This window comes from Parasteatoda tepidariorum, chromosome 10 (assembly GCF_043381705.1).
Source record: "Parasteatoda tepidariorum isolate YZ-2023 chromosome 10, CAS_Ptep_4.0, whole genome shotgun sequence".
In the NCBI taxonomy this organism is placed as follows: Eukaryota; Metazoa; Arthropoda; class Arachnida; order Araneae; family Theridiidae; genus Parasteatoda; species Parasteatoda tepidariorum.
The window spans coordinates 64,001,239-64,027,304 of record NC_092213.1 but is presented as its reverse complement, the minus strand read 5'-3'; the positions used below and the strand labels follow the sequence as shown (position 1 = coordinate 64,027,304).

Here is a 26,066-nt window from a genome sequence, read left to right as displayed (position 1 = left end):
TTAAAACTATAGAATGTAAAGTTTAAATGGGCCTTTCATGTTATATCATTAAATTTAGTAATACTATTTCTCGGGCATTAGGTTTTAACTCTTATAAGAATATACATATTTTTTTCTGTTAATGTACAAATATTTTTCCGATGTGTTTTGGATATTCCTTCTCTAATAAAAAGAGATACCATTTTGTTTTCGGTTGTACAAGAAAGAAGATCAAGCATTTTTCTTTTTTAAATTTAATAAGCCACATTAAAGAAGGAACGTTGCAATGCTACACGCTACATTAAGGACGTCTCCAGAGTAACTGAATGACGGTTCATAGAAAAATCGCAGGTAAGCGTCTCATACAACAACGCCCCCTATAGTTCGTTGCGATCGCGAATAATAATTGCATAAACGAGTTTTAGAATAAATGTTTCTTTGAATATATAAAGTTTAAAACTGAAAAAACTTTTGCTTCGAGTTATCAGCTCAAATGATGCAGAAAGTAAAATTACAATAAGGGTTCAAATTTTCATTAGTTTTCCTAATTAAATCTGAGGTGAAAAAAAATTCATCAAAAAATTATTAATTTTTAACGATTTTTTTAAATAGCTTTTTCTCAAAACTAAGCTATCTTTTATTGCAACGAATTCTTTGATTCAAATTAATTGCAAAGCCCATGCAAGTTAAACAAAATTTTCAAAAATGCTACCTTAGCAGCTTTTTTATTTATTTATTTTGAAGTAAATATGCGTATTTTGTTTCACCTTTTTTTTTAAAATATCAAAGAATAAATAATAAATTAAAATAAAAATTTTATAAGACATTTTTTTTCAATTTGATTAGAAAATAATTCGATTTTGTTTGACAAAAAAAGAGGCTAATCGCTTCTGGAAAACGTGGGAAGAATCGGGTACTTGACCTCAAGAAGAAGTGAAGTGATTATGTCCAACCATTTAATTTAATTGAGTAACTGTAAGTGACGTCACATGTGTATCGAACCTGATTGGCTACAAAATTGACAAATGCTGCAATTTACCGACGATGACGTTTAATGCCAATTTCGTTTAGAGATAGAAAATTTCGGAAATGATGCTGTCGACGTTTTTCGTTGATCAAAAAGAGAATTTTTTTTCCCAATTTGAAAACGTAGTTCTTAAAACTTTAATTTATTTCATTATTTTGCTCTTATCAGTTTTGTGTTTGTTAGTTTTTTTCTTTTTTTGGCGAAAACTGGTCGACATTTCGATTGACAATAAGATGGAAATAACTTTTACTAGCAGCAATTTAGGATACAATTTCAACTTGAATTGTTACTGGCACAAAGCTATAAGTGAAATTCTCTAGACTTATTTAAGCACTCGAGCTAGACAAAAAGTGGTCAAAACTTTGATTGACAATAAATTCGATTCACAAATAAATCAGCTTCTCACGGTCGAAAAAGTATTGAAACTTTTTGAAGCACAGAAATCAGCCAAATCTGATCATTAAGCTAATGTTAAAGTGGTCGAAATTTGGATTGAGAAAAATTTCCTTTTGTTATAATATCAAAATAATTATGTAACTGTCAGGAAAGGGATGAAACTTGCATTGTCATTCAGCAGAGAGTTCCAGCTATAATTTAAGAATTCTAGCTTGTCTGAGAATGATCAAAATTCTGATTGATGGTAATTTCCCTTTGGCGAAATTGGCGAGATAAATACTGCATATGTATCTGACAGGAAATAATTTAAAATTTTATTCTGCCGTGCAACTGAAAAAGCAACGAAAGGGCTTCATAAAAGATTTCGAGAAAATCGACTTGACAGCTATTTGATTTCTATTGCTAATGCAATCAACGCTAAAAAAAAAATTCAAAAAACTAATTTTAAAAAATAATTTTTGATTTTTATTTTTAAATATGTAGCTTATCATACAAAAATGCCAAACATATAAAAATCTCAATTCTGAATATTTTCTCTCTTACATTTTTTTTTAATGACGGGCTCTTGGGGGTTGTCCCATTGGCCACAGGAATGTCAGATCTGCTACTCTCTTCTCGTTACCCAGTGGGCACTTGTGGCGAAGCCACGGCGGTGGAGCAGCGTCGATCACATCACACAATCACAACCCGTTTATAGGGCGGGTCACATTCACACAAATACACACAAAGGAGAAAGGACATAGAACACAGAGAGAGGGAAAGAAATATCCATGCCCTGAGCAGGATTCGAACCCGCGACCAGCGGCTCCGCAGTCAGGCACGCTGACCACTCGACCACCAGGTCGGCTTTTCTCTCTTACATAGGTTTTTCTATTTTACAGTACTAATGTCATCTAGCTCAGAAGTCGAGTTGTTGTTGACGTATGCCTGTTTAGGCAGAGGGGGTGCAATTGTTCTTGTTTTCCAGTGGCGCCATCTATGGCCAAGAATTCGACTTCTGCCACACCATGCGTCACACCCGTTTATAGAACGGACCCATTCATACCTCCATTCATTTATCCACAGATCGTTCTTTTGACCTGAATCAGAGAACGATCGATCTCCAATCCAGTACCCCCAGATGTATTGATTTGTTCAGAAGTCGAGTATAATGATTTAAACACTCTTCTTCAAGTCGGAAACTTTGAAAATAAGATATCACCATCACAGATATAATAGCGAGTTATTATAAAAGTTTTTATAATTGAGAGTAGACGATGACATTGAAAGTTAAGAATCACTCAGTCAGCAGTTCTTTCTTTTGGAATTATGTTTACTGATAAGAACTAAAGATCGTTGGTGATATGGAGTCATGAAACAATTTTCCACCAACAGGCTCACTTACATCATGTAAATCAAAGGTATCGCAATTCTTTTTAGGAATAATGAGCACAAAATGCGAACTATTGCGCACTTGCAAGTACTTGAAATCCAGGTAAAAAAAATTTTTTTAAATTATTCAGTGTTAAATATTTGTTGATCCGGAAAAAAAAATAATAATAAATCCTTTATATTATCTTTAACGCTGTTTGTAATAACTTATTTTCTAATTAATTTTTGAATTGTATTTATTTTTAAAATTAGCATTACTTCAATATTATCTTGACTATAGCTGTTGACTATTGAGACACATAATTAATTCACTCAAACCAATATTAAGAATGTTTACTTAGGAAATATTAAATAGTGTTATTAAATACTTCGGAATAGTGTTAAACTAATATTCTTCAAAGCTATTACTATTGTTGTAGTTTCCACTGTTCAGCGTCCAGTTTCTCTTCGAACCTGATCCAATGTCATCAAATCTTATGTCTATCTAATATTACTTGATAATGACACAATATAGTTGGCCCGTTATCGTATATAATGGAAATTTTGAAAGACAATTAGACATATATCGATTCAAGTAAGAAAAAAATATAGGCTAACGGTATAATAACAAGGTTGTTACTTTACTATTGTATAGCTGTCTACTTTGATGGGAGAAACAAAAAATTATAATTTGGCATAATTTGATTTATGAATGAGATAAAAAAAATTTATGCATTCACAAATCATTATTTTAAAATCTTAGCACAAAATAGATATGTATAAACAATATGTAACAAACAATTAAATAAAACAATTTTAATAAAAATACATCTTTTATTTTTTATTGTTATTGTACAAAATTGTAGTACAAATGGCTTTTAAAGCATACAACAACTGTGTTAACAAATTGTCATACGCCTTAAAATCTATTTGTGAAATTAATATCTCTTGGAATGCAGACAAAATTGCTTAAAAAACTTTTTTTTATTCAAAAAACCAAGTTTGTGCTTATTTAATATAACTATTATTATTTTGTGAAAAATATCCCTTTGCTTAGAAGGAAATCGTGCATTGTTAACTAAATTAAAGTAGTTTATGAACTCTTGTTATAAATATTTTTTAATTATTTTTTTATTTACTGAAAAACAAAAATTGATAACAGTTTATTTTTTCATTTAAGAATACTATTTATACCAACAATAAAATTTAAATGGAATCTAATATTTTTAACTGTTTCAGTGTAAATACCTAATCCCGAATTAGTTTTAGTACATATAAAGTAAAACTTACGAAGAAAAGACAAAAGTTTTTCATTACTAGTCAACTTATGAACTTAATTATTCTTCGAAAACTGTCTATTAGTGCATAACAAAACGATAAAATATATTGAAACTTAAACGGCTAATTCAATTTAACTACGGGCATCATCCTATATTTTACTTATTTCTTAAAATAACAAGTTTTGTTCGTTGAAAATTCAAGTAATTTACATAAATAGACAAGCTATTTTTTTTTAATTATTCAGCAAATCTTTTGTAGTAAGATTTAAAACTTAATTTTAAATCTTGCTATAGAGAGAGCTTTTGCCTGTGAAGCAAAATAAAATTTCGAAAACTTTGATTTTGTTACAAGGGTTGTTACTTTGATTACAAGGCTACGGAGTGGAACAATTGTAGTGGTAATCCCTAACTGGTCGACTGTTCAATGACAGTTATAAGATAAAATCACCCCAATATGCCTCCCCAATACACTGAAATTCAATACACTGATAATCACCTCAGCATGGATAATCACCATAGCTTAATCATGTAAAAATTCATAATTAAGAAAAACAAGGAATTTGCTATTGTTATTCACATTGTTTCCACATATTTACATAGAATTAAAATTATTGAATTAGAAATTTTAATTTCAGCCTGTTTATTTGCACTATAAACTAAATAATTAATCTTATAGTATGTAATAGTAATACACAGGCATAAGAAAATTTATGTCACAGACTATGTTCATTGTTTTTATGCCACGCTATATAGTTCTGCTATAATTTGCTCGTGTGTAATTTTTTGAAATTTTTTATTACAGGTGACACTTTTTTTCTAGAATGAAGACATCTAATAGTTATGGCATATTGCTCGGGTGTTTTGCTATTAATTTCTTTATTGCTGGTGCTGCCAGACTCTCATCAATATTCTTTGTGGAATCCATCACTCGTTACAATGTGAACCGTAAACAAGCATCTTTCCCTTTTGTCCTTACTTACATGCTGAGACATCTCTCAGGTAGGAAAGTATCTCTTGAAATATTAATTTAAAAACAGAAATTATCTAAAGTAATCAGCTTTTGAATTTAAAAATTCCAAAACTAATATTAGGTAGGAAAGTATTACTTGATGTATTAATTTAAAAACAGAAATTATCTAAAGTAATCAGCTTTTGAATTTAAAAATTCCAATTTTTTTTCCTCTTATTTATACACTGTATAAAAAAAATTCTGTAAAATTTATGGTTTTAAACCGGTAGCTGGGTTGATTGTGCAAAACCGTGAAACTTAGATAGATCTGCAGCTTTAACAGTTTTTTACTATACAAAAGGAAAGAAAATCTGTAAGCAGATTGGTTTTTTACAGTAACAAAACAAGCTTTTACAACAAGAATTGCAAGAAAAAAAATAATCTGCTATCTCAACAGACTTTTACCATTTGGAAACAAGCATCATGTATTTTATAAAGTATGGTATATGGATATATGGTTTTATAGTACTGGAAATTTATTAAATAAATTGATTATAAATATTTATTTTACTTAAAATAATTAACTAGGTTATAATATTTAGATAAATAACTCTAAGGAGGTGTGTTTTTCACAAATTATTCCAATTCTTTTACCTTTAGGTCCTGTAGTGGGATATCTCGAGCAAATATTTGGAATGCGAAAAATAATTGTTATGGGTTGTGCAGTGGCAACAGTAAGCATTGGTTCCTGCTTCTTTGCTGAAGATATACTAACTGTAACAATCTGGTGGGGAATCGTTCTGGGTAAGCTTTTCATTTATTGAAACTATACATTTTTTTTATTCTAACGTGAAAATAGCTCTTTGAAAAAATATTTTGTCAACATGCCATGCTTGAAATGAAAGTTTATCACCAGCTCTTAAACAACACTGGGGAACTTGTTTTTTTTTTTTTTTTTTTTTTTTTTTTTTTTTTTTTTTTTTTTTTTTTTNTTTTTTTTTTTGCTTTTTGTTAATTAGATCTTAGATACTTCGGTATCGCTGATTTCAAATCAGCAATCAGCTTCTTTCACCAAGTTACAGTTATTTTTAAATTGAATTAGCCGTTCTTTCACCAAGTTACAGTTATTTTTAATGACATTTTTAGACTTTTTTTCTTGTCAAATGTACAAGTTCAAAAAGTTAAAAAAAAAGGTTATACGTAACAGGGATCACGCAAATGTTGTGATAAACTTCTAGGGGAGATAGAGAACATCATCAGGATTGAAATTGCATATGAACTCGTGCCTGGAAGCTTTTTATTTATTTTTAACCAGCTATCCGTGTGCGTCATGTTATTTGAAATAGAAAAATTCAATTTATTTTACAGCTGTCTTCCAGTTGGTATTAATTTAATGGTTTGGTAAAGAACAATGACTCTTTCATGTATACTGGGATTGGTTTTTATTTTTAATATTAAATTGCATAGATATTATCTTACGTCACTAAGGTGATAATGGAATTGTTTCCCTACGTGATATTGGAATTCACCCTACAATGGAATTGTTTCCTCGTGTGCTTTAGAATAGGTTGTAATAGGAAAGCGCCCTTAGACATGGAAGACGAAATTTCCGGGCATGCAATTTTAGTCCTGATGATGCGCCTTAACTCTCCTATAAGTTAGTTACATTTACTTGATCCTATGTTATCCATAGCGTTTTTAAACTTGAAAGGTTTTGACAAAAAAAAATTTCATTTTTAAGGATCTGTATCTTTAGAAGCAAAACTAATATTAGATTTAAAATCCTCACTCCTGAATTTACCAAGATCAAGTATTTGTATAAATGCAACACGAGATTTGTTTCTCCGTGTAATAAATTGAAATTTTGCAGTGTAAAGAATTTATTTTGATATTCCTGATTTCTTAAAATCAGAAGGAAAAAAATAAAAAATATAATTTTTTGACGTAAAACTAATACTAGAAAGAAATATAAATAACGCAATAACTAACGCTAGAAAAAAATATGGGTGAAAAAAAAACACGAACTTAGCAATTTTTGATAGGATGTGCATAGTTGTCTTCTTGCATAGATATCTCTAAAAATTTCGGTAGGATTTAGATCAAAAATGACGCCTGGTGGCTGAGTGATAGCGCTTCGCTCTCCCGTGCCACAGGTCCCAGATTCGATCCTCGGGCCGGGCAAGGTTGACTCAACCTTTCATCCCTTTAGATCGATAAATGAATACCAAGCATGCTTGGAAGCTAAACACTGGGGGTTCTGCGTTTGGCTGACCACCTGACCGGGATATCTGCTCCTGCACCCCAGAGCCCAAGGTCAAGAAAATTAAGATGAGCACAGTAGGCCTTGGCCCTCTATGGGTTGTCGTGCTACTGAGTTTAGTTTAGTTTTTGATCAAGAATGATAGGCTCTAAATCAGAAGTTACTACTACATAGGCTTTGCATGCATTGGATATACTTTATTCAAAGCCCATTCTGAGTTCGTATTTATTTTAGTAGATTTCTTGCAAAAAAATGAAACAATTTTGTTATGCTTTTAATTTTTATGATAAAAATTCCAAATTCAAATTTTTGTTGAAAACTTTTATTCTTTATTTTTGTAGGTTTAAGCTTTGGATGTGCACACCACATGCTACCTTCTATTCTGAACTCATACTTCCCTGGACGAGAGAGCACAGCAAACGGCATTTCTCTATCTGGAGCTTGCATAGGTGCCATTGTGTTGCCAATTATAATGGAAATGTGCATTCATAACTATGGGTTGTCAGGATCATTTCTTGTTTTGTCTGCGATTATTTCTCACACTATTCCTGCTAGCCTTCTCATAAAAAATCCTAAAAAAGATATTCAACAGTCACAACCTACAGACGAGAGTACGAGCTTTATTGACTATGATAAAAATAACCACAGCACAAAATTTAAGCATACAGATCAAGATTGTATTGATAAAAACAATATCAACATGCTTGAAAATGGACAAAACCAAATCAGACAAAACCTTGCCTTAGAAGCATCAGTTGAAGTTGCTGAAAATAAAAAGCACTGCATCAAAAGTCTCAATACAATGAACAGAGAATACGATCAAAATAGCTGTGTTTCTAACGGATCAGATGAAGATAAAAAACAGTGGATAAAGACCAAAAACACTTTGAACAATATTTCCACTGACAAAACCTCAGAATTAGGATGCAAAAGGAAATTATTTTCTGACAAAAATATGTTCAGTCTGCAAAATTTCATGATATTTGCTGATCCGGTTTACATTATTATACTCATCATTCACTGTGGGGGCATGGCATTAGCTGTAACTGTCTGGACAATAATTCTTGATTTTGTTCGAGATAAAAATGTAGGTGAACATTTAGAGCTATATTACGTCGCATTGCTTCCGTTGTCTGATTTGGTGGGACGCATTGGTTCTGGATTTGTCCTGGACAGAAACTTTTTGTCAAAACCAAACACAACACTTGTTTGCTTTGCGAGTACAACATTTTTGTTTATTGCATTTGTTTTTACGAACAATTACTTATTGCTAATGCTCTTAGAGTTTTTCATCGCTGTCTTCATAGGAGCAATATTCCTTCTGCAAATAGTTTTAATTCACCAATGTATGGAAGTTGGTAAAAAGACGATGGCTATGACTTGCAGATTTGTTCTCTATGCTCCAATTAGTTTAGGAATTTCTCCTATGATAGGTAAGTGTCTTTTACTTAACAAAGTGTCTCAAAAATGTTGCGACAAGCTTTTAGGAGAGGTAAGGGCACGTAATAAGGATCGAAAATTGCGGAGCCATCTATGACGGAAAATGTCATATTATTCTACATCGCTTGATGATTAAGAGGGATGGGGCTACTGGAGCTGTAGGTCCAATCACCAAATATATTAGGGCCCCACAAAAGATCATGAATTTTATAAAGTTGTTGTTTCTAATGCCACTTGCCAACCAAGAGGCTTGCTTCGCAAAACCAAGCAAACTTAAGACAGAGGGTGCGTTTCTTGTTTTTCAGTGGCGTCATCTATTGCCAAGAATACGACTTCAGCCATATACATGCCACACTCCGCTTATAGGGTGGAAGCATTTATTCATCCACAGATCGTAATTTTGACCAGAGCTTGAAAACGATCTATAATTCAGTAACCACAGAGGTATGATTTGTTATTGGGACATGGATGACTTTGTGATCCTACTGATTTAACTTGCATCAGTCACCATTTACTTCACGGGGGAAGTTTTTGACCATCGGGGATCAAACTCACGACCCCTTGGACCTATGCCCCCAAGCTCTATCCCAGCCCACATTTTATAAAGTAAAATTAACTTTTGGAATTTTCTAAAAATATATTAGTTAATTTTAAGCAAAATGCTTTACAATCTTCCTTTAGAATTATTAAAAATATGTTAAGTATTATGAGTGTGAAATTCGAAAAATGGAAAACAAAACTATATTTCGTCATGTTGTTTTCTTCTACTCCTCACCTGACTTCCTAATTTTATAAATTATCTTCATTTGCTTCAAGATACAAGTGCTTGATTTCTCTAACAAAATTTCTGTAACAATCTACAAAATACTTGAAATTTCCTGAGGGTGATTTGTTGGCAAAAATGTAACACGCTTTTTAAAAAAGGCGAATTTGAATTTGTTTCTTTCGATATTTAAATTTTGCATTTTTTATACTTAGCATTTATAATTTCATAAATTATATGCATATATTATGACTTAGCATTTATAATTTCATGCAGGAGGATTTTGTTGATGTAGACAATTAGTTATATTTTAATGTTAAATAAAAATATTTTTTAAAAAATAATAATTTCAAAAGTTTTTTTTTTATTTCTTTGAAACTAGTTGAATTTCATAAAAAGTTTCAATATTTTTTAATGTAGGTAAATTTTGGTTAATTTGCTATTGGTTAGACCCCAATTATCACCTCTGTTCCGAACTCTATTTTACCTATAGATACAACCCCGTTGGTAATGGTGCTTTGCATCTTGAATCTCAATACCGCAATGCTAGTGTGCTCCTAGAAGCTAGGTGCCCCTCCCGTGTTTTCATAATTGAGCCGCTCAGAAGCCAATGCGGTTAAGTCCCTTTTTTGATATTTTCTGATTTTTGGAAATTTTGATGAAATAAATAATAAGTTAGTTATTAAAGGATTTTCTCGTTGGTTACTTTTTTCTAGGTTAGACAGCCCTTTTTTTAATAGCTTCTGAATATATTGTATAATAATTTCAGAAGCCATTGTGAATAAGTCCACCTTTTATCAATATTTTTTTACATAAACTTTGAAATAAAAATTAAATTATTCTTCTTCTTTCGATATTTGTTGGTAACACTGAAAAACAAGAAATTCATAGTAACAGGGTTGCCAGAAGTAGTATTTTTAATACTACCGTAGTATTTTTTTCACCAAAAAAAGGGTATGGTATTTTTCGTAGTATTTTTTTAAAATGTGGTATTTTTAGTTTTTATTCTTTATTTATTTATTTTATTTTCATTTCCTAAAACAAAGAAAAGTGCCACTCTAGTTTTGAAGTAAAAAACAATTTTTGAAATAATCCAACAGTTTATTTTGTATTAGTCACTGTATCTAGTGATGATTGTGAAAAATAAAAATTCGTTTATACTAGTAGACTATACGTATTTCTTATCTTTTTCAGCTGCCAAAAGGTATAAGTCCTAAAAATTTTAAGATGCTGTCATTATTTCAATAAATACTTACGTTTTTATTTACACATCCTGTACATATCTTGCTTTTTTGCAGAGTTTACACCTCGAAAAAAGACTTTATACACTTTTCTAATTAAATTAATAAACCAAGAATTTTAAAAACTAATGTATCAAAAAACATTAATTTTCTCAATTTTTGTGTTTTGGACTTAACTGCATTGGCTTCTGAGCGACTCAATTCATAGTTATTTGATTATGGGGAGCTTTTAAAGCTATCGTTGATCACCAGTCTGTTTATTCTACATTAATTTTTTCTGCAAGACTCGTACAAATTACTGGCAATTGTACGATTGTAATTTAAATTGTAAATAGTAATTGCTGTACAATCACGGCTTCTTCTGTACCTACCATTATACTTCCGTACAACCGTTATAACTCACTATGTACAATTGAAGTAATTAATAAAACTAATGCTCGCATAAGCAGGAAGCATTCTCATGACAATATTAAGGTGTAATTATTGAGTTTTTATTTTGAAATAATTGCTTATGTTAATTTAAATCATTATTATTCTAGGTTATTTCAGAGGAGATAATGGGTCTTATGATAACGTATTTTATGTTCTCAGTGGAGTTTCATTGTTTTGTGGATGTTCAGCATATTTTATCCCTTATCTGAAGAAAAGAGGTAATTCTGAAATCAACATGAGGTGATAGAACTATTTTAAAAATTGTAATCTTACTAACTGTAAGTCCGACAAGTCAATGGGTGGCGTTTTTTAAATGGACTCAAAACAGTTATTTTTATACAAAAAAAATCTCTGCTTGCAGGCATTAAGAGAAAGGTATTTTTCCAGCAATGGAAGTGTTTTGTTAAAATAAAATCAAGCAAAGCTTTTTTTAAACAATAAAATAATATTCTGCTTGCATGGTATATATCTAACAATACTACTGCAACAATGGATCATGCTTTTTTAAAATTATCTGAAACAAAACTATTTTTATACAGCAATCTTATATTTTTGGCTGTCATAAGATGGACTTATTATTCAATTATTATTGCAACAATAGATAATGTTCTGCTAAAATGTCTGAAACAGAACTTTTTTTATTCAACACAACAATATTACGTTTGCATTGAAGCGATCTAGAAATAAGTTTCCAACAATGGGGGATGCATTGTTAAAAAGATCTAAAACTAAACAATTTTTATACAGCAAAATAATGTTCTTGCATAACATAGAGCTAAGAAATATTATTCCAACAAAGTATGATGCTTTTCTTATAAAACAAAATAATAAACTATTTTTTTAAAACAGAATAATCTTTAAAATGAAGAGTAAAGAGCTAAGAAATATTACTCCATCAGGCTTTGCTATTGTAAATAATCATTGAATAAATTCTGTTTTCAGTAACTTATTATCCAAACAATAAGTTTTAAATATATTAAGATTGTTTTTTTTTCTTAGCTGAGTAACTGGCTGTACATTGAATTGTCATGCAATTACAATGCAGATTTATTGAGCGAAGCATAAGTCAGATAACTTTTTTTTACAAAACAGATAATTTTTTAAACGTTTTATATAACTGATCAATTGATCTTCTTTTTTATCAAGTTGTAATCGAAATGGACTTCGCCACATCCACTGATAAACTGATGAAATCTTTAGCGTTCTATACAACCTGTAAGTTTAAATAGATCCACACTGTTTCTGGAAGAAATGAGCAAAACAATCCAGATTGGTTTATAATAATATTTTCTTAGGCTGGCTTATCGTAGAAAATAAAGCAATGACTAATTAATTGGCACAAAAATTAAATAATTTAAACTTTTGCTTCAAACTAGATTTTATCAATCTTGAAAACAGTCCTCGAATTTTTTAAATCGTATTTAAGAACTTGCAATTTCTTTGGGGTCGGAAAATGTGCTCAAAATCTTAACGCATGTCTTCAAATGTTCTCGAATTTTTTTGAAAACAACTCGTCTTTTTTTATATGCAGTGAAATATTAAAAAAATCAGATATGATGTTCTTTTAAACAAAATAATTTTATCTTACAGAGAATGCAAGCAAAAAATCTAAAAAACATCATGCTAAGACTAACTAATAAAAACTCCATACTCGTGAAAAAATAATTTGAGCAAAAGATACACAAATTTTGATAACCATGATATTTATTCATTTTACTTGTCTTAAACAATTGCAGAATATAAATGTTTTTTTCAAAACTGCTTAGTAATGAAGTCAAGCTTGATTGAGGTAGCTTTGCACCAAATAATTGTAAAAAATTACAATTGATTGTATTATACATACAAAATAGAACATTATCCATTTAAAAAATCCTTATTGCACATATATATATTAATATTTTCTCCAAAGATACGGGTGTTGTCGAATCAGGAACATTTTCGACGACACTCCGCTGATTTGTTTCCAAATCCTGGTTTAGAAATCTGGTCACATAAGGCAATGTATTAAATTTTTCCCGAAGTTCGTAATTTTAGTTTGAAAGTTTTCTGACAGATGACGCTGCAAGTCTCTTTAACCGGGTTTTTTTTCCGCGTTGGGTTGTGATGTATATAATAGGAAGCGTTCCCATTTACCCACAAAAAAAAATCGTCAATTGGCGATCGAAATGGGCTACAGGTGGCGGAGAGCAGAACTCTCTACCTATGGCAGCACTTCGCGTATTTTTACCATTAGCATGTGGAAAGTCATAGGAAAAGGAAGTGTGTTAGTTGTCTTAATTTTCAAATAAATTAGAAACTTTTAAGTTAAGAAACTATATAGAACAAATTAATATTAAACTAAAAATAAAAAAAACGTCTAAAAAAAAGAAAAAAACGTCATTGAAGTCTTAAAAAATATTTTTGACAAGTAANAAAAAAAAAAAAAAAAAAAAAAAAAAAAAAAAAAAAAAAAAATCTCCCCAGATGGCGTATTCGAGCGTTGCGATTGCGAATCAAGTTTTCGTTCACATCTATGAATTTGTATCCGTGATATTTTAGCATGCAGTGAGAATTGCCTTTAAAAATAGTCTTCGGAATACGACGGTTGAGTTTGAGACTGATGGTGGAGTTTCCGTAAATATCGTTATGCAATTTTCATTCAATATTCGTGAACGCAACGACCTGTGGAAGTGTTGTTATTTGAGACGAGTGACTGCTAGAAGAAAAACATGATCATCATTTGAACTGGAAATTTCTTCAGTGTAGCATGGGAACGTTCCATCTTTATTGTGGCTTATTTAAAAAAAGAAAAATATAAATCTTTGATATTCTTTCTTATGCAAGCGAAAACAAAATTGAATCTCTATTTTTTTGAGAAGGAACATACCAAACACATCGAAAAAATAATCGTAAATAAATAGAAAAAAATATATATCTTATTTTCTTATTAGAGTTGAAACCGAAAGCTCGTAAAATCGCTCTACTAAATTTAATGATCTTGTATGAAAGGTCTATTTAAACTTTGCATTCCATACTTTTCTGAATCATAGTACTTCAAACATTAAAATATGCAAGAAGTATACGCAGACACACAATGTTATATCATTTAATTTTGCAAAAAAAAAGTTTCTTGACAATAATTTTTATCAAAAAATTTAAAGTATCAAGAAGAAAAAATCATTATTTATACACAAATAAACGTAAAATAAAACATGTTTGCGATAAAAAAAAATTTAAAAAAAAAAGCCAAAAAATTCCTCATATTAAAATTTAATATTTGTTTTCTTCTTTTTAGTCTAAAAGTTTTGAATCACACATAGAAAACCATTCTTTAGAGGACTATCATCAAATTAGAAGAAAAATTATTTGCAAATAAATTTTTTATTACAAAAATCATAACACTTATACCCCTTGTAAATCCGGAGAATTCGCTTTATAAATCCGGAGTTTAAAAGTATTGTTCTCAAATTATATATGCATAGATTATCCCTTCATTACTTACAGATTACAAATCACGCAATACAATTTTATAATTGTAAGATCTCGATATGAATTTCAAAATGTAACTTCAAAACAGAATAGCTGAATTCCAGTTGATATTAGTTATTCAAAATTAAAAAGAAATACTTACCAAGAAAATGATAAAAAATTATTAATAATTAACACAAATGATAAATAATTCGAATGATTCTTTGTTGTTGTTTTCCGAATGATATAGATACAGAAATATATTCTATTCTATAAAAAGAAGAATATTCTATAACTATTACAGTTCTTCACGTTGAAATCACATTTATTCATTGGAATGAAGAAAGCAATGACGACTTAAATAATTTCCCATTAATTTATAATGAATTGAAGACAAAAATATGTATTTTACCGNGCCTTTTAATGATGTGCTTCTGGTCTAATATATATAATTCTCTTACGTGGCTCCCAAATTTTGACTGTATTTCTTTTCCGTCGGTGGCAACGATTGCTTTGTTTTGTTTCCGTTATTATTTCTCTTACAAAGCTACAAAAAAAACCTCATTACAACTCGCCGAATGGCAACGCTAGAAAATCGACCAATGATTGCCGCAAAAAATGTCACATGACAAATCTAGGTGACGTGGCTCAACATATAGCGCTTTTAAAAACGGAAATTGAAGTAACCAGAGAGCATCAGCTGCGGCAATCTCATAATATTAAGCTAGGCAGAAATGAGTAGTCTTTGTCGATAGATCTTTATTTTAGTATTTTATCGAAAGCGCTTTTTTTCACGAATTTATATATTACGAATTTATTTGACGATTTTTGATTTATATCACGAATTATACTATAGCACATTTCTAATAGGTTTAACGAATTGCATGTCATTTATTTGAATTCAAATTTATTTTAATGACTTAGTATTTACTAAAAAGATGTAATTTTTTTTAAAAAAGTTTTTATATGGATTTGAATGACTCTTTTGAATTCTTAGAATTTTGTGCATTTGCAATGTATCTAAGTTAGTAGCGAGCGAAGCGAGCTTGGTTTGCGAAGCAAACCATATAAGATTGCGTAGCTTTTTTCGGGGGTTGGCGAGCGTTAGCGAGCAGAGGGCGCAGCCCACTAGTTTATAATGAATTGAAGACAAAAATATGTATTTTACCTTAATACACACATCTTGAACAGGGTGCGATCACGAAATCGGAAGTTATCAGTAGCAAGCCTGATAAAAGAAAAAAATTATTGAGAAATTGTTCTTCAAATGTTGGGCGCGTTCTGTTTCCGAATGATTTTGTGGGTTGTTTTTTCAAGTTCTTGTGCCTTTTTCTTAGGGAAATTTTGCTTCTTATTTGCTGCTGAAAAAAAAAACTCTTAATCTACCAATGGTTCTGATAGAACTAATTGAAAACTTAATAAATAAAAGCCTTAAAATGTCCTCTCCGCTAGAGGGCTTATTCAAGCGTCGCCATCGCGAATAAAATTTCGCAAAAATTTTGATAGAATTTTCCGGTTTTTTTCCTTGCTTTGTATTCCTTGATCTTTTGAAAAATATTTGAAATAAAACAGGATCTTTGGAGGAAAAAATTTATGTCCTGTCACGTACATTTGCTGCAAAAACAAACTTTTTTAAAAACGGTCAGCCTTATTTAGGATAATGAGTCATAAACACCGAAAATTTCAGTAATCTAACATTACCATTAAACTAAAACAGAATTCAAGTAAGATTTTTTTTAAAGAAATTTATGCCTCTTACGTTTATTTCTATTCTCATGATAGTAAAACAGTAATGGTAATGTTACTGATTCGTTTTGTTAGTTGTTAAAATTAGTTGGAGGTTTTTCTTTTTTTTGCAGGGGGGGGGGATGAAACTTGAAAGTTGTAATTTTTGCTGTTTCAGCTGTCTGTTTATTATTACTAGCGTAGTTTAGATAAATCATTAAAGCTTTCACTATCTTTAAAAGAAAGCATGTTATGTTATCCGTTCAAGAAAAATATAATACCATTATGTAATGGAATTTAAAGAAAGTTTTAAAAAACTTACAATGGAAAGTAAATCATCGTCGTCAAAAATCGATGAAATCAACTAAAGATTCAGAAGTAGATTCTGCATTTATTAAATGGTCTTTTTTAAATTAAATTTAAATACTATAAAGACCGTTATCTAAAAATAATTGATAAAAATAGAGTAGAGAACAATTTTACCTCAATATTATAAATATTTTGATTATCCAAAATAAGTCCGATTCCAACAACTTCAGATAATCTAAATCAAATAGTACTTGAGAAAAGAATGTGTTATAATATAAAAATGATTAAAATAAATTTATAATGAGAAAGAAAACAAATTTGTTCAAGAAACTAAATAGTACACTAAAAAAATGGAAAGAAAAACTGAGCTGTTCAATCTGAATAGTTGCAAAAAATCAGAAACGATCTTTTCTTCAATTGCGCAATTTGGAGTATATATATCATGTATAATATCAAGTGAGTTATAAAATTTTTGTTTCAAAAGCATCGATATTTAGATTGTATAAATATATTCTTTCATGACATTTTTTCTCGATCTCTCTATGACATTCTATAAATAAAAAGTAAATAATGGGGTGACAAAAGAACGCCAAGGTTTGACTGTGAAACGCAACTGAATATGTATCTTCTATCATTGTTTGATGTTGAAAAAATAAGAATTCCCTCTTGTAAATTTATCTAACATCGATTAGGATGTGGAGTGTTTTTTATTTTAGATTTAAAAACACACTTTATTTTTATGATAAAGAAAACTTTTCTTGTCGCATTCTAATAATGTACTACATAGGAAACAGTTACGATTAAATTGAACTTTTACGTTTAGTGCTTTTTTTTTGTTTTTAACTATCGATATATCATATAACATACTTAGAGGATATATGAATATGATAAGTTAGTAACATTGTTTGCTTACTATTCTAAGGAAGTGCTCCACTACGCAATTGAACATAAAATTAGGAATATATTTGGTTCGATGAAAAGGTATGTAAAGAAATGCAATTCAATAATATTATAAGTAAGGCTGTTTGTTCCAATAAAACTGTACTTAATACTATTTTGATATAATAATATTGCACGAAATGATATGTGTACAGCTGTATGTCATGCTCTTTGATAAATTAACATTGTATGAAATGCTTTGCTTTGTTTACGCTGTTAAAAAAACGTTTTTTTTTAAATTTTTTTTTATCCAGATAAAGAAGTATGGTCAAAACTATCACAATTTGGTCAAATTTACGGTGTTTCTGGCTCTATGGGAACACCAAAAAGCTCTGTAGTTTTCACCGGTTAACAATAAAATATGGTTTTGGTAAAATTTGGTAATTTCATCATGACACCATGTTAAATGTCGTGTTTTAACCTGACTAAATAAAAACAAAAAATATCAACTCAAAACTTTATTTACATAGTCACGGTACATTATTCTATTTTTCAATGTAGTAGCCTCAGTTATCAAGGTACTTATTGTGTAGCAAAAAGACGATTTTTCCTATTTCTATGTCTTAGCCATGTAACTTATTACTTGGTGAATTTCTGAAGAATACATTTTTGGATGGTCAGCAAACATCGAAGAACTTTAACAAGAAGTTACGTCATGGTTCAAATCTTAGGCAGTAAAATATAGCTACGCCTTGACAGCTACGGCAACTGTCTTGAAAATTAAAGTAATGTATTGATTTTGAAAATAAAATTTTTATTGGAGCTTTTCGTTTTTTTTGAAGTTATATCCAATCGTAACTTTCTAGTTAACCTAGCCCTAGTTTGAATCAATGGTTATTTATTACCTTCATCTATCAAAAGGTACCTCATGAGAGAATTAAGTTAACATGTCTTATATACTAGTGATTTGTTATTTAACATTTGTAGTGGTAGTTACGCTTCCAGAATTTTATCTGTGATAGAATTCGATGAACGATTACCACAAGTTGATTCATGCTGTAATATATTTAGTTAATTTTGCTCATTATATTTTTATTTATTTTTTTCTTCCAAGCATTTCGCTCGTTATTTTTTTTTTTATAGCTTTTCGCTATTATTTTTTTTTCTAGCATTTCGCTCATTATTATTTATTAACCGGGAGACTTTATTTACTTCACCGGATTTCTTTTTTTTCTTTGAGCAGTATATTTTTTTTAAGCAAATCAACTGTTTAATGTGGATTCATCCATCAATATTGACAATTTCTTATCACGTCCGGGTCACCAATGTGGGAGATTTAATTATCGACTATGTCAACCTTCATCTATCAAAAGGAACCTCATGATAGAATCAAGTTAACATGTCTTATATACTAGTGATTTGTTATTTAACATTTGTAGTGGTACTTACGCCACATTTTTATTAAATGATTGTTTTTTTAAAAACGCTGTTAGTTTAAAAAAGTTAATACAAAGGTTTGAAANAGTTAACCTTGGTCCAATGATACATCAATGATTGACCTAGCCCTAGTTTGAATCAATGGTTATTTATTACCTTCATCTATCAAAAGGTACCTCATGATAAAATCAAGTTAACATGTCTTATATACTAGTGATTTGTTATTTAACATTTGTAGTGGTAGTTACGCCACATTACTCCCCTTCCAGAATTTTATCTGTGATAGAATTCGATGAACGATTACCACAAGTTGATTCATGCTGTATTATATTTAGTTAATTTTGCTCATTATATTATTTTTTTCTTCCAAGCATTTCGCTCGTTATTTTTTTTAATAGCTTTTCGCTATTATTATTTTTTTATAGCATTTCGCTCATTATTATTTATTAACCGGGAGACTTTATTTACTTCACCGGATTTCTTTTTTTCTTTGAGCAGTATATTTTTTTAAGCAAATCAACTGTTTAATGTGGATTCATCCATCAATATTGACAATTTCTTATCACGTCCGGGTCACCAATGTGGGAGATTTAATTATCGACTATGTCAACCTTCATCTATCAAGAGGTACCTCATGATAGAATCATGATAGCATGTGTTATATACTAGTGATTTGTTATTTAACATTTGTAGTGGTAGTTACGCCACATTTTTATTAAATTATTGTTTTTTTAAAAACGCTGTTAGTTTAAAAAAGTTAATACGAAGGTTTGAAAATTCCTTAATTCTCAAGTGCATCCTAATTAAATTTAGAAATCGATTTTTTAGTTCTCTCGTTTTTTTTTCTTTAATTTTAGATAAACATTGTTCTACATGAGAGCAAAAACTGTTCAACAATGTAAAATCCTCATAGCATGCTTCGTTATAAACCTCTTGTATGGGGCAGTAGGTAGACTTTCTTCTATCTTCTTTGTGGAATCAATAGTCTATTACAATGTGGATCGGAAGATGGCATCTCTTCCATACACCTTGGTCTTCATGGTGAGAGGAGTTTGTGGTAAGATAAAGAACACATTTTTATTTGTTAAATCATTCTATCGTAACAGATGTTAAGTGACATTTTTTGTCGACGCCCGAGTATTAACTCAGCTTGTGCGCAATATTGAGTAGGTCTGAAAGGAGGCTTTTCCGGAACGATTTTATATTTTGTATAATGTCCTAATTTAAATCCAGCACAGTTTAAATTGTTTTTTTTTCCTTTTTGATTTTACATTGAATAATAATTTTCAACGTTACGCTATGTTTTTTAAGTTAAAGGCCTGGTTTCTTAGGACAGGACGCCGTCAGCTGGAAATCAGCGCTAACCTCTGATTGGTCCATTTGTGAGTTTGATAGTATACGTCATCGAACGCTCATCTTGAACTGCAAACGCTCATCTTGAACTCTCTCTAAAGCACTAGTCGACAATAACAAAATCAATACAAATTCAAAATAAATATTTGTTTACGTTATTAACGCTTGCGCAATGTGAGATAATGTCTGTGTTGGACCGACTGCTCACGCTGAGCTAACANCAATATATAAAAACAAATACATCTACGTCAACTTTCCGCTGACGCCCAGATAAGGCGCTAGTTCTAAGAAACCAGTCCTTCAGCTAACAAAACAGTATTTTATTGGCGTCAGCGGGATGTTGACGTCCCGCTGACGCCCAGATAAGGCGCTTATCCTAAGAAACCAGACCTTAATGTACCTCCACAACTTCATATATTTTCCTCCGATTCTATTTAAAACTAACAGCATATGTTACTAATATAGCTTCGATTACACTTAGATTTTCTTGATTCCGTTTATTGTTTCTGATAAAAAAAATTTTCCAAAAGACGTATTTCATCATAATTTTAAAAAGAAAACTTCATACAAAGCAAACTGCCATATTGTATTTTAGTTAAATTGTGTAAATATTTGAAAGGTTATGGAACCCGTAATTAGGAAGTGAAACTGAGGATATTTAAAGAGAAAAGAATTTTATGCTGGGAATTCCTCTTCAATTATTTTTTCATACATTTGGCGCCAGATGTCTCTCTTACCACCCACTAGCTACGTCACTGTTGAGTTACTATGTACTTAAGGGTTGATATATAATACTAACTGTATTCTAAGTTTGGAATTGGAGGTCTTTAGTAAAAAAATAAAATTCATTTTTCAACTCAAGCTTAAATAAAATAATGTGCCATTGTGATGCACGAATGATGTGAATTCTCACCTCATTTTCCTGAAAACGACTTCCTTTAGGCTTGACGTAGATGCTAAAATAATCTTGTTGACAAGTAAAAGTTGGAGTAAATCATAGCTACTTCTTCAAAACAAAAGGTGAAATGCTAAACTGAAGAAGCAAAATGCTGATCTGGAGAACCCACGAGACACAGTCTGATTTATTCGTGATGCATGCATTCATTTAAATATTTCTTTTCTGGAACATTCTTACTCTAAATGAATTTGTAGATTGAATAGCCAATAAAAACATATATAGGGGGTAAAACCGGGTAGTTAAGTTTCGATGGCCTGTTGGAACTAAATTGTTTGACCTAAAAACTGTCAGATTTAATCAAGATACTTATTGCTTAATTGTGTACAATATATCATTCTTGAAAAGTTATTGGTGTGCTAATTTTTTTACAAATGATTATTTTTTTAGAAAAAGTCAAATTACTTCACTAGTAGTATAAGACACGGTACACATGTAATATTCTATGCGAAAATATTAAATACTAGAATTTAAGTGAAAAATTAGCAGACATTTCTATTTTATATGACAATTTAAGAAAATTATGCTTGTAATTTACATGTGATGTAGTCCAAGCAGTCTCAAGATGAAAGGTACAATTGTCACGGGACCCGGGACAGCTCGACCAAAATTTCTTACGAAAAATATAGTATTTATTGATTAGTTTAAAAAAAATATATAGCTACAGAGAATTTATATCTGTATAAAAGCTATAATCCTGTATAAACGGTTCTATAAAATATGAAAATAATGCTTTTTACATGAGAAACTTAAAACTTGTGTTCAGCCTTGGCATGTAGTTATCTTCTTCCTTTGCTGCACTGCAGCTTTTGTGGGCTCAGCATAGAATCACATTAAGGGGGTGGGGAGCGAAACTAGGTAGAACCCGGTCTTAACCCAAGAGCAGAAGTTATCGAAAGGTAACTGAGCAAGCGCTATCAAATCCTTATTATTTGTTAAGATGTGAATTTTTAGTAAACGCATAATGATCTGAACTAAAAATAATTTTTGAAACTGTAATGACCAATAAATATGACTAGTTTAAAAGCAAAAGAATAGAGAGTTGGCAAAGTAAGACAAATTTATTTACACAGACCCCGTAAATTAATCAACAACACTTGAATGTGGTAAATCTTTCATTTTAACAAGTAAAGGATAATTCAGAGTTTGTCCGCTAAAAAAATGAATCGGTTTCGACACAATCGAGGTATCTGGGTTTCACCCCACAACCTTAGCCCACTCTCGCCTATTTGTCTTAGCATGATCGGGTATGACAAACACACAGGCAGATTAATATTAAAAACTACTATTTTAATGAGATTTCCAGCATTTTCTAAATCTTTTTTGCTATTTGAACCAAGATAGGATTAATAGTTCTTTATTTTATTGCAGACAATCGAATGATTTATGTATGCCTGCCTTACAAAATGTAGAGTTGTTCGTAAAATGAACTATATTAAATTAAAAAGGAGTATTGAATTTCCCGTTATTGAGTAAGACTTTTCTATTGAGACAGGTTAAAACGACAGAATCGGTAATTCTTTAAACATTTGGAGGATATTTATTGAAACAAATAAAATCAAAACCACGAAAGATATATGATATGAACCAGTTAAGGCAGTAAAATGCTACTTCGCAGTCAGCGGAAGAGATTGAGAAACTAAGTTCCAGTAATTAACTGAAAGATCTTTTATTAGGTGAGATATTGAACGGAAAATGGGTTAATAATTATTTTAATTTCAGGTCCATTTATTGGATATCTTGAACAAATATTTGGAATGAAATCGTTGATTATCCTAGGAAATTTGCTGGGAACGATAAGCATTGGAATCTGTTTCTTTACAGAAGATATTTTGATCGTAATACTTTGTTACGGCATCCTACTTGGTAAAGTATATAATATATTCAAAAATTTTCATTTTGATATATATAATTGCCAAAATGAAAAATTTTTAAAAATGAATAGTAATATTAAATGACTAAAGTAATAAAAATTTTCATAAGCTTTTAAAAAAATGTATAAATATTTTTAATCTCAATTTCATATAATTTTAAAATGTATCCATTTTTTTACTTTTAGGAATCAGCTTCTCAGTTAGTACTCAATTCTTGCCATTGATTATAAACACATATTTCTCTAAAAATCGTAATAAAATGAATGGTATATCATTTGCCGGAGCATGTGTTGGCGGAATTATATTTCCGCAGTTAATGAAATTCTTTATAGATAATTATAGCATTTCTGGCTGTTTTCTTATATTTTCTGCCATTATGGCGCACTCTTTACCCGCCAGCTTACTACTTCAAAATCCAAGAGACAAAAAAAAGAACATTAATGTCGAAAAGAAAAATATCAAACAATTGGAAAATATAAAGCCTCCGTCATCGACAATAAATTTTGTTGAAAGTGAAATAGATGAAAGACAGATCGATGTAACAAAGAAAAGTTCAGTTTTTACATTATATGAGCCAAAGAAACTAAAATTAACTGAATTAAATGGTGTTCCAAATCCAGACGAGAATTCTGGGAAAATTGCAAAAAAGAATAATTTTACTTTCAAGAATTTCAAGATCTTCGTGGACCCGGTATTTATAACTATGCTTATTACCAATGCTGGCAGTGCCTTTGCAATGACAACTTTATGGACTATAATTTTAGATTTTGTTAGAGACAAAGACGTTCCAGTAAATCTAGAAATATATTACGTCATGTTACTACCAATAGCAGATTTAGTTGCACGCATTGCGTCAGGATTTGTGATTGACAAGAAAATTTTGAAAAGTCCCAATCTGACCACCATTTGTTTCATTGGGCAGGCATTAACGTTGACTGGCATGCTGTTTTCAAATAATTACATCCTACTGATGTTTGTTGAGTTCTTATTTCCGATATTTTCTGGATCCATTATGATTCTGCAAATCGCCTTGGTTCAGGAGTACATTGAAACAAGTAAAAAGACAATGGCTATGGTCTGTAGAGGCCTTTTATATGCGCCATTAAATTTAACGACTGCTCCAATGATTGGTAAGTTATTTACACATTTAAATATAGTTAATTTACCATGTCTTTTTTATATTCAATTTTTTTGAATATAATGTAACTTTTGTATATAATGTATATAACTTTTTTTCAGGCATATGTTACCGTTAAGGTAAAATATGCCTGAACATATACAAAATTTAACACATCGTAATGTTTTCTCCACGTCTTCCAAATCATATGATTGTAAATGTCTAAAATAATTATTAAAAACTCGGTAAAAAAAAATCAATTGTTTTTTATGAAAAATACCAATAATCCAAAATATCATAAAACTGAGAATGTGCAAAATACATTGTTACAAATTTTGCAGACTGTTGCACTCATTTAATTCTTCAAATTTGCTACAACCTTTAATATTTTTTTGCGATGACAATCATCATTGTACCTACCATCGTAGCACACTCTATTGAGCCACATTATTTTATTTTATAATTTTATAACCGTCATTGAACAGCAGACCCACGGGGTTTACGACTACTAATGTTCAACTCCGTAGCCTTGTAATTTTGAACCCAATTCAAGAAGACAATAGAACTCCTGGATCAATTATTGGGAGAAATTTGCCTTTGTGGAGGACTTCTTGATGGAAATAACCCACATTTACGTTACATGGAGAGGAAGACCAAGAGAACTTCCCTCGGTTAACCTGATGAAAAAGGGACTCTAACCCATGATCCGCCTGCCACTGAGGATATTTCACATCGGCACTGTGGTCGTCGGAACAAGCCGGATGTGGATTAATTTCGACCAGCCATTGCTGGGGATTCGAACCCGGTTCACCTCATTGGAAGGCGAATGATCTATCCCCTGAGCCATCACGGCTCAGAACAGCAGTATTGTACGTCTTAAATTTAATTACCCCATAACTATGGCCCAATTTAGCACATGTATTCAGATTGCAGCATATTTACACCGCAATTTTTTTAAGGTAGCAATAACATGGATCACAGTTAAACTTATATTTTTAAATATAACAATAGGTCTAAAACAACTAATAAACTGCACGCTTTTATGTAATGTAAATCTGCGAGGACTCGTATGAGCAACCAACACGTTTTTCTCTCTTAAGAACAAAAAAAGAATAATCTGGTGGCGGAATTATAAAAATTATATTTATTTTCTTCAAAAAAAGAATGCAAATGCTTAAAATTATAATAAATGCCCACGTTTTTTTAATCTTTATTCCCGAAAAGATTGGTAAAAACCCTGAGTTTGACAACTTTCTATCAGTGATAAGTTTCTTTTGTGGGCGTAATATAACTTTTTAAATGCTTGCTACATTTTTTACTGATTTTTCAGGCTATTTCAGAGGTAGCGGTGGATCATACGATGGTGTTTTTTATACTCTGGCTGCCATGTCTATTTTTTGCGGAATCCTAACCTTTTTCATACCACGTTTGGCTAATAGAGGAAAAATGTCTACCAAGTTATGAAAAGTGTTTATGTCAGTGAAAATGTACATTTGTATGAGAAAGAATAAAAGGTTTTATTTAAAGGAACATATTTTTTTATTATCATTTTTAAGAATTTTCTTTGACGCAATTTTATGTAATCATCACACAAATATTTCAGGCAAAACAAAAAAGATCGTTGGGACATTTATAAACTCAAAAAGAATCATCTATATACATTATAGAGCACTTAAAGCATATTTAATTTGAATTTATTAGAAGAATAACAAATTTATTTTAAAGTACTGTTCATTTTTCAATTTGCTCATTGTTTAATTTCTCAATTTTTGGAGAAGCTCATAGTGAAATTATCTTGCACAACTAATATTTTGAATTAATAAACGGAATAATCTAATATACAGAACGTGAAC

The 26,066-nt window shown here is 30.5% G+C and overlaps 1 protein-coding gene across 3 annotated transcripts; it reads left to right on the top strand.

Annotated features, from left to right (window-relative positions):
• The first annotated feature begins 2,744 nt into the window (after positions 1-2,744).
• Positions 2,745-25,743, top strand: LOC107448767 (monocarboxylate transporter 12-like). Of its 3 annotated transcripts, XM_016064092.3 has the most exons (9): positions 2,745-2,876; positions 4,835-5,031; positions 5,642-5,785; positions 7,583-8,674; positions 11,225-11,335; positions 19,772-19,971; positions 22,945-23,088; positions 23,282-24,226; positions 25,544-25,743. In XM_016064092.3, exons 2-6 carry the CDS (start codon positions 4,854-4,856, stop codon positions 19,789-19,791), a joined length of 1,545 nt encoding a protein of 514 aa, XP_015919578.2. In that variant the 5' UTR covers positions 2,745-2,876; positions 4,835-4,853; the 3' UTR covers positions 19,792-19,971; positions 22,945-23,088; positions 23,282-24,226; positions 25,544-25,743. The 3 variants fall into 3 exon arrangements, with proteins under 3 accessions (XP_015919578.2, XP_015919577.2, XP_015919579.2); XM_016064091.3 differs by lacking the exons at positions 19,772-19,971; positions 22,945-23,088; positions 23,282-24,226; positions 25,544-25,743 and having other exon boundaries at positions 11,225-11,576; XM_016064093.4 differs by lacking the exons at positions 2,745-2,876; positions 4,835-5,031; positions 5,642-5,785; positions 7,583-8,674; positions 11,225-11,335 and adding an exon at positions 17,232-17,579.
• The last annotated feature ends 323 nt before the right edge of the window (positions 25,744-26,066 follow it).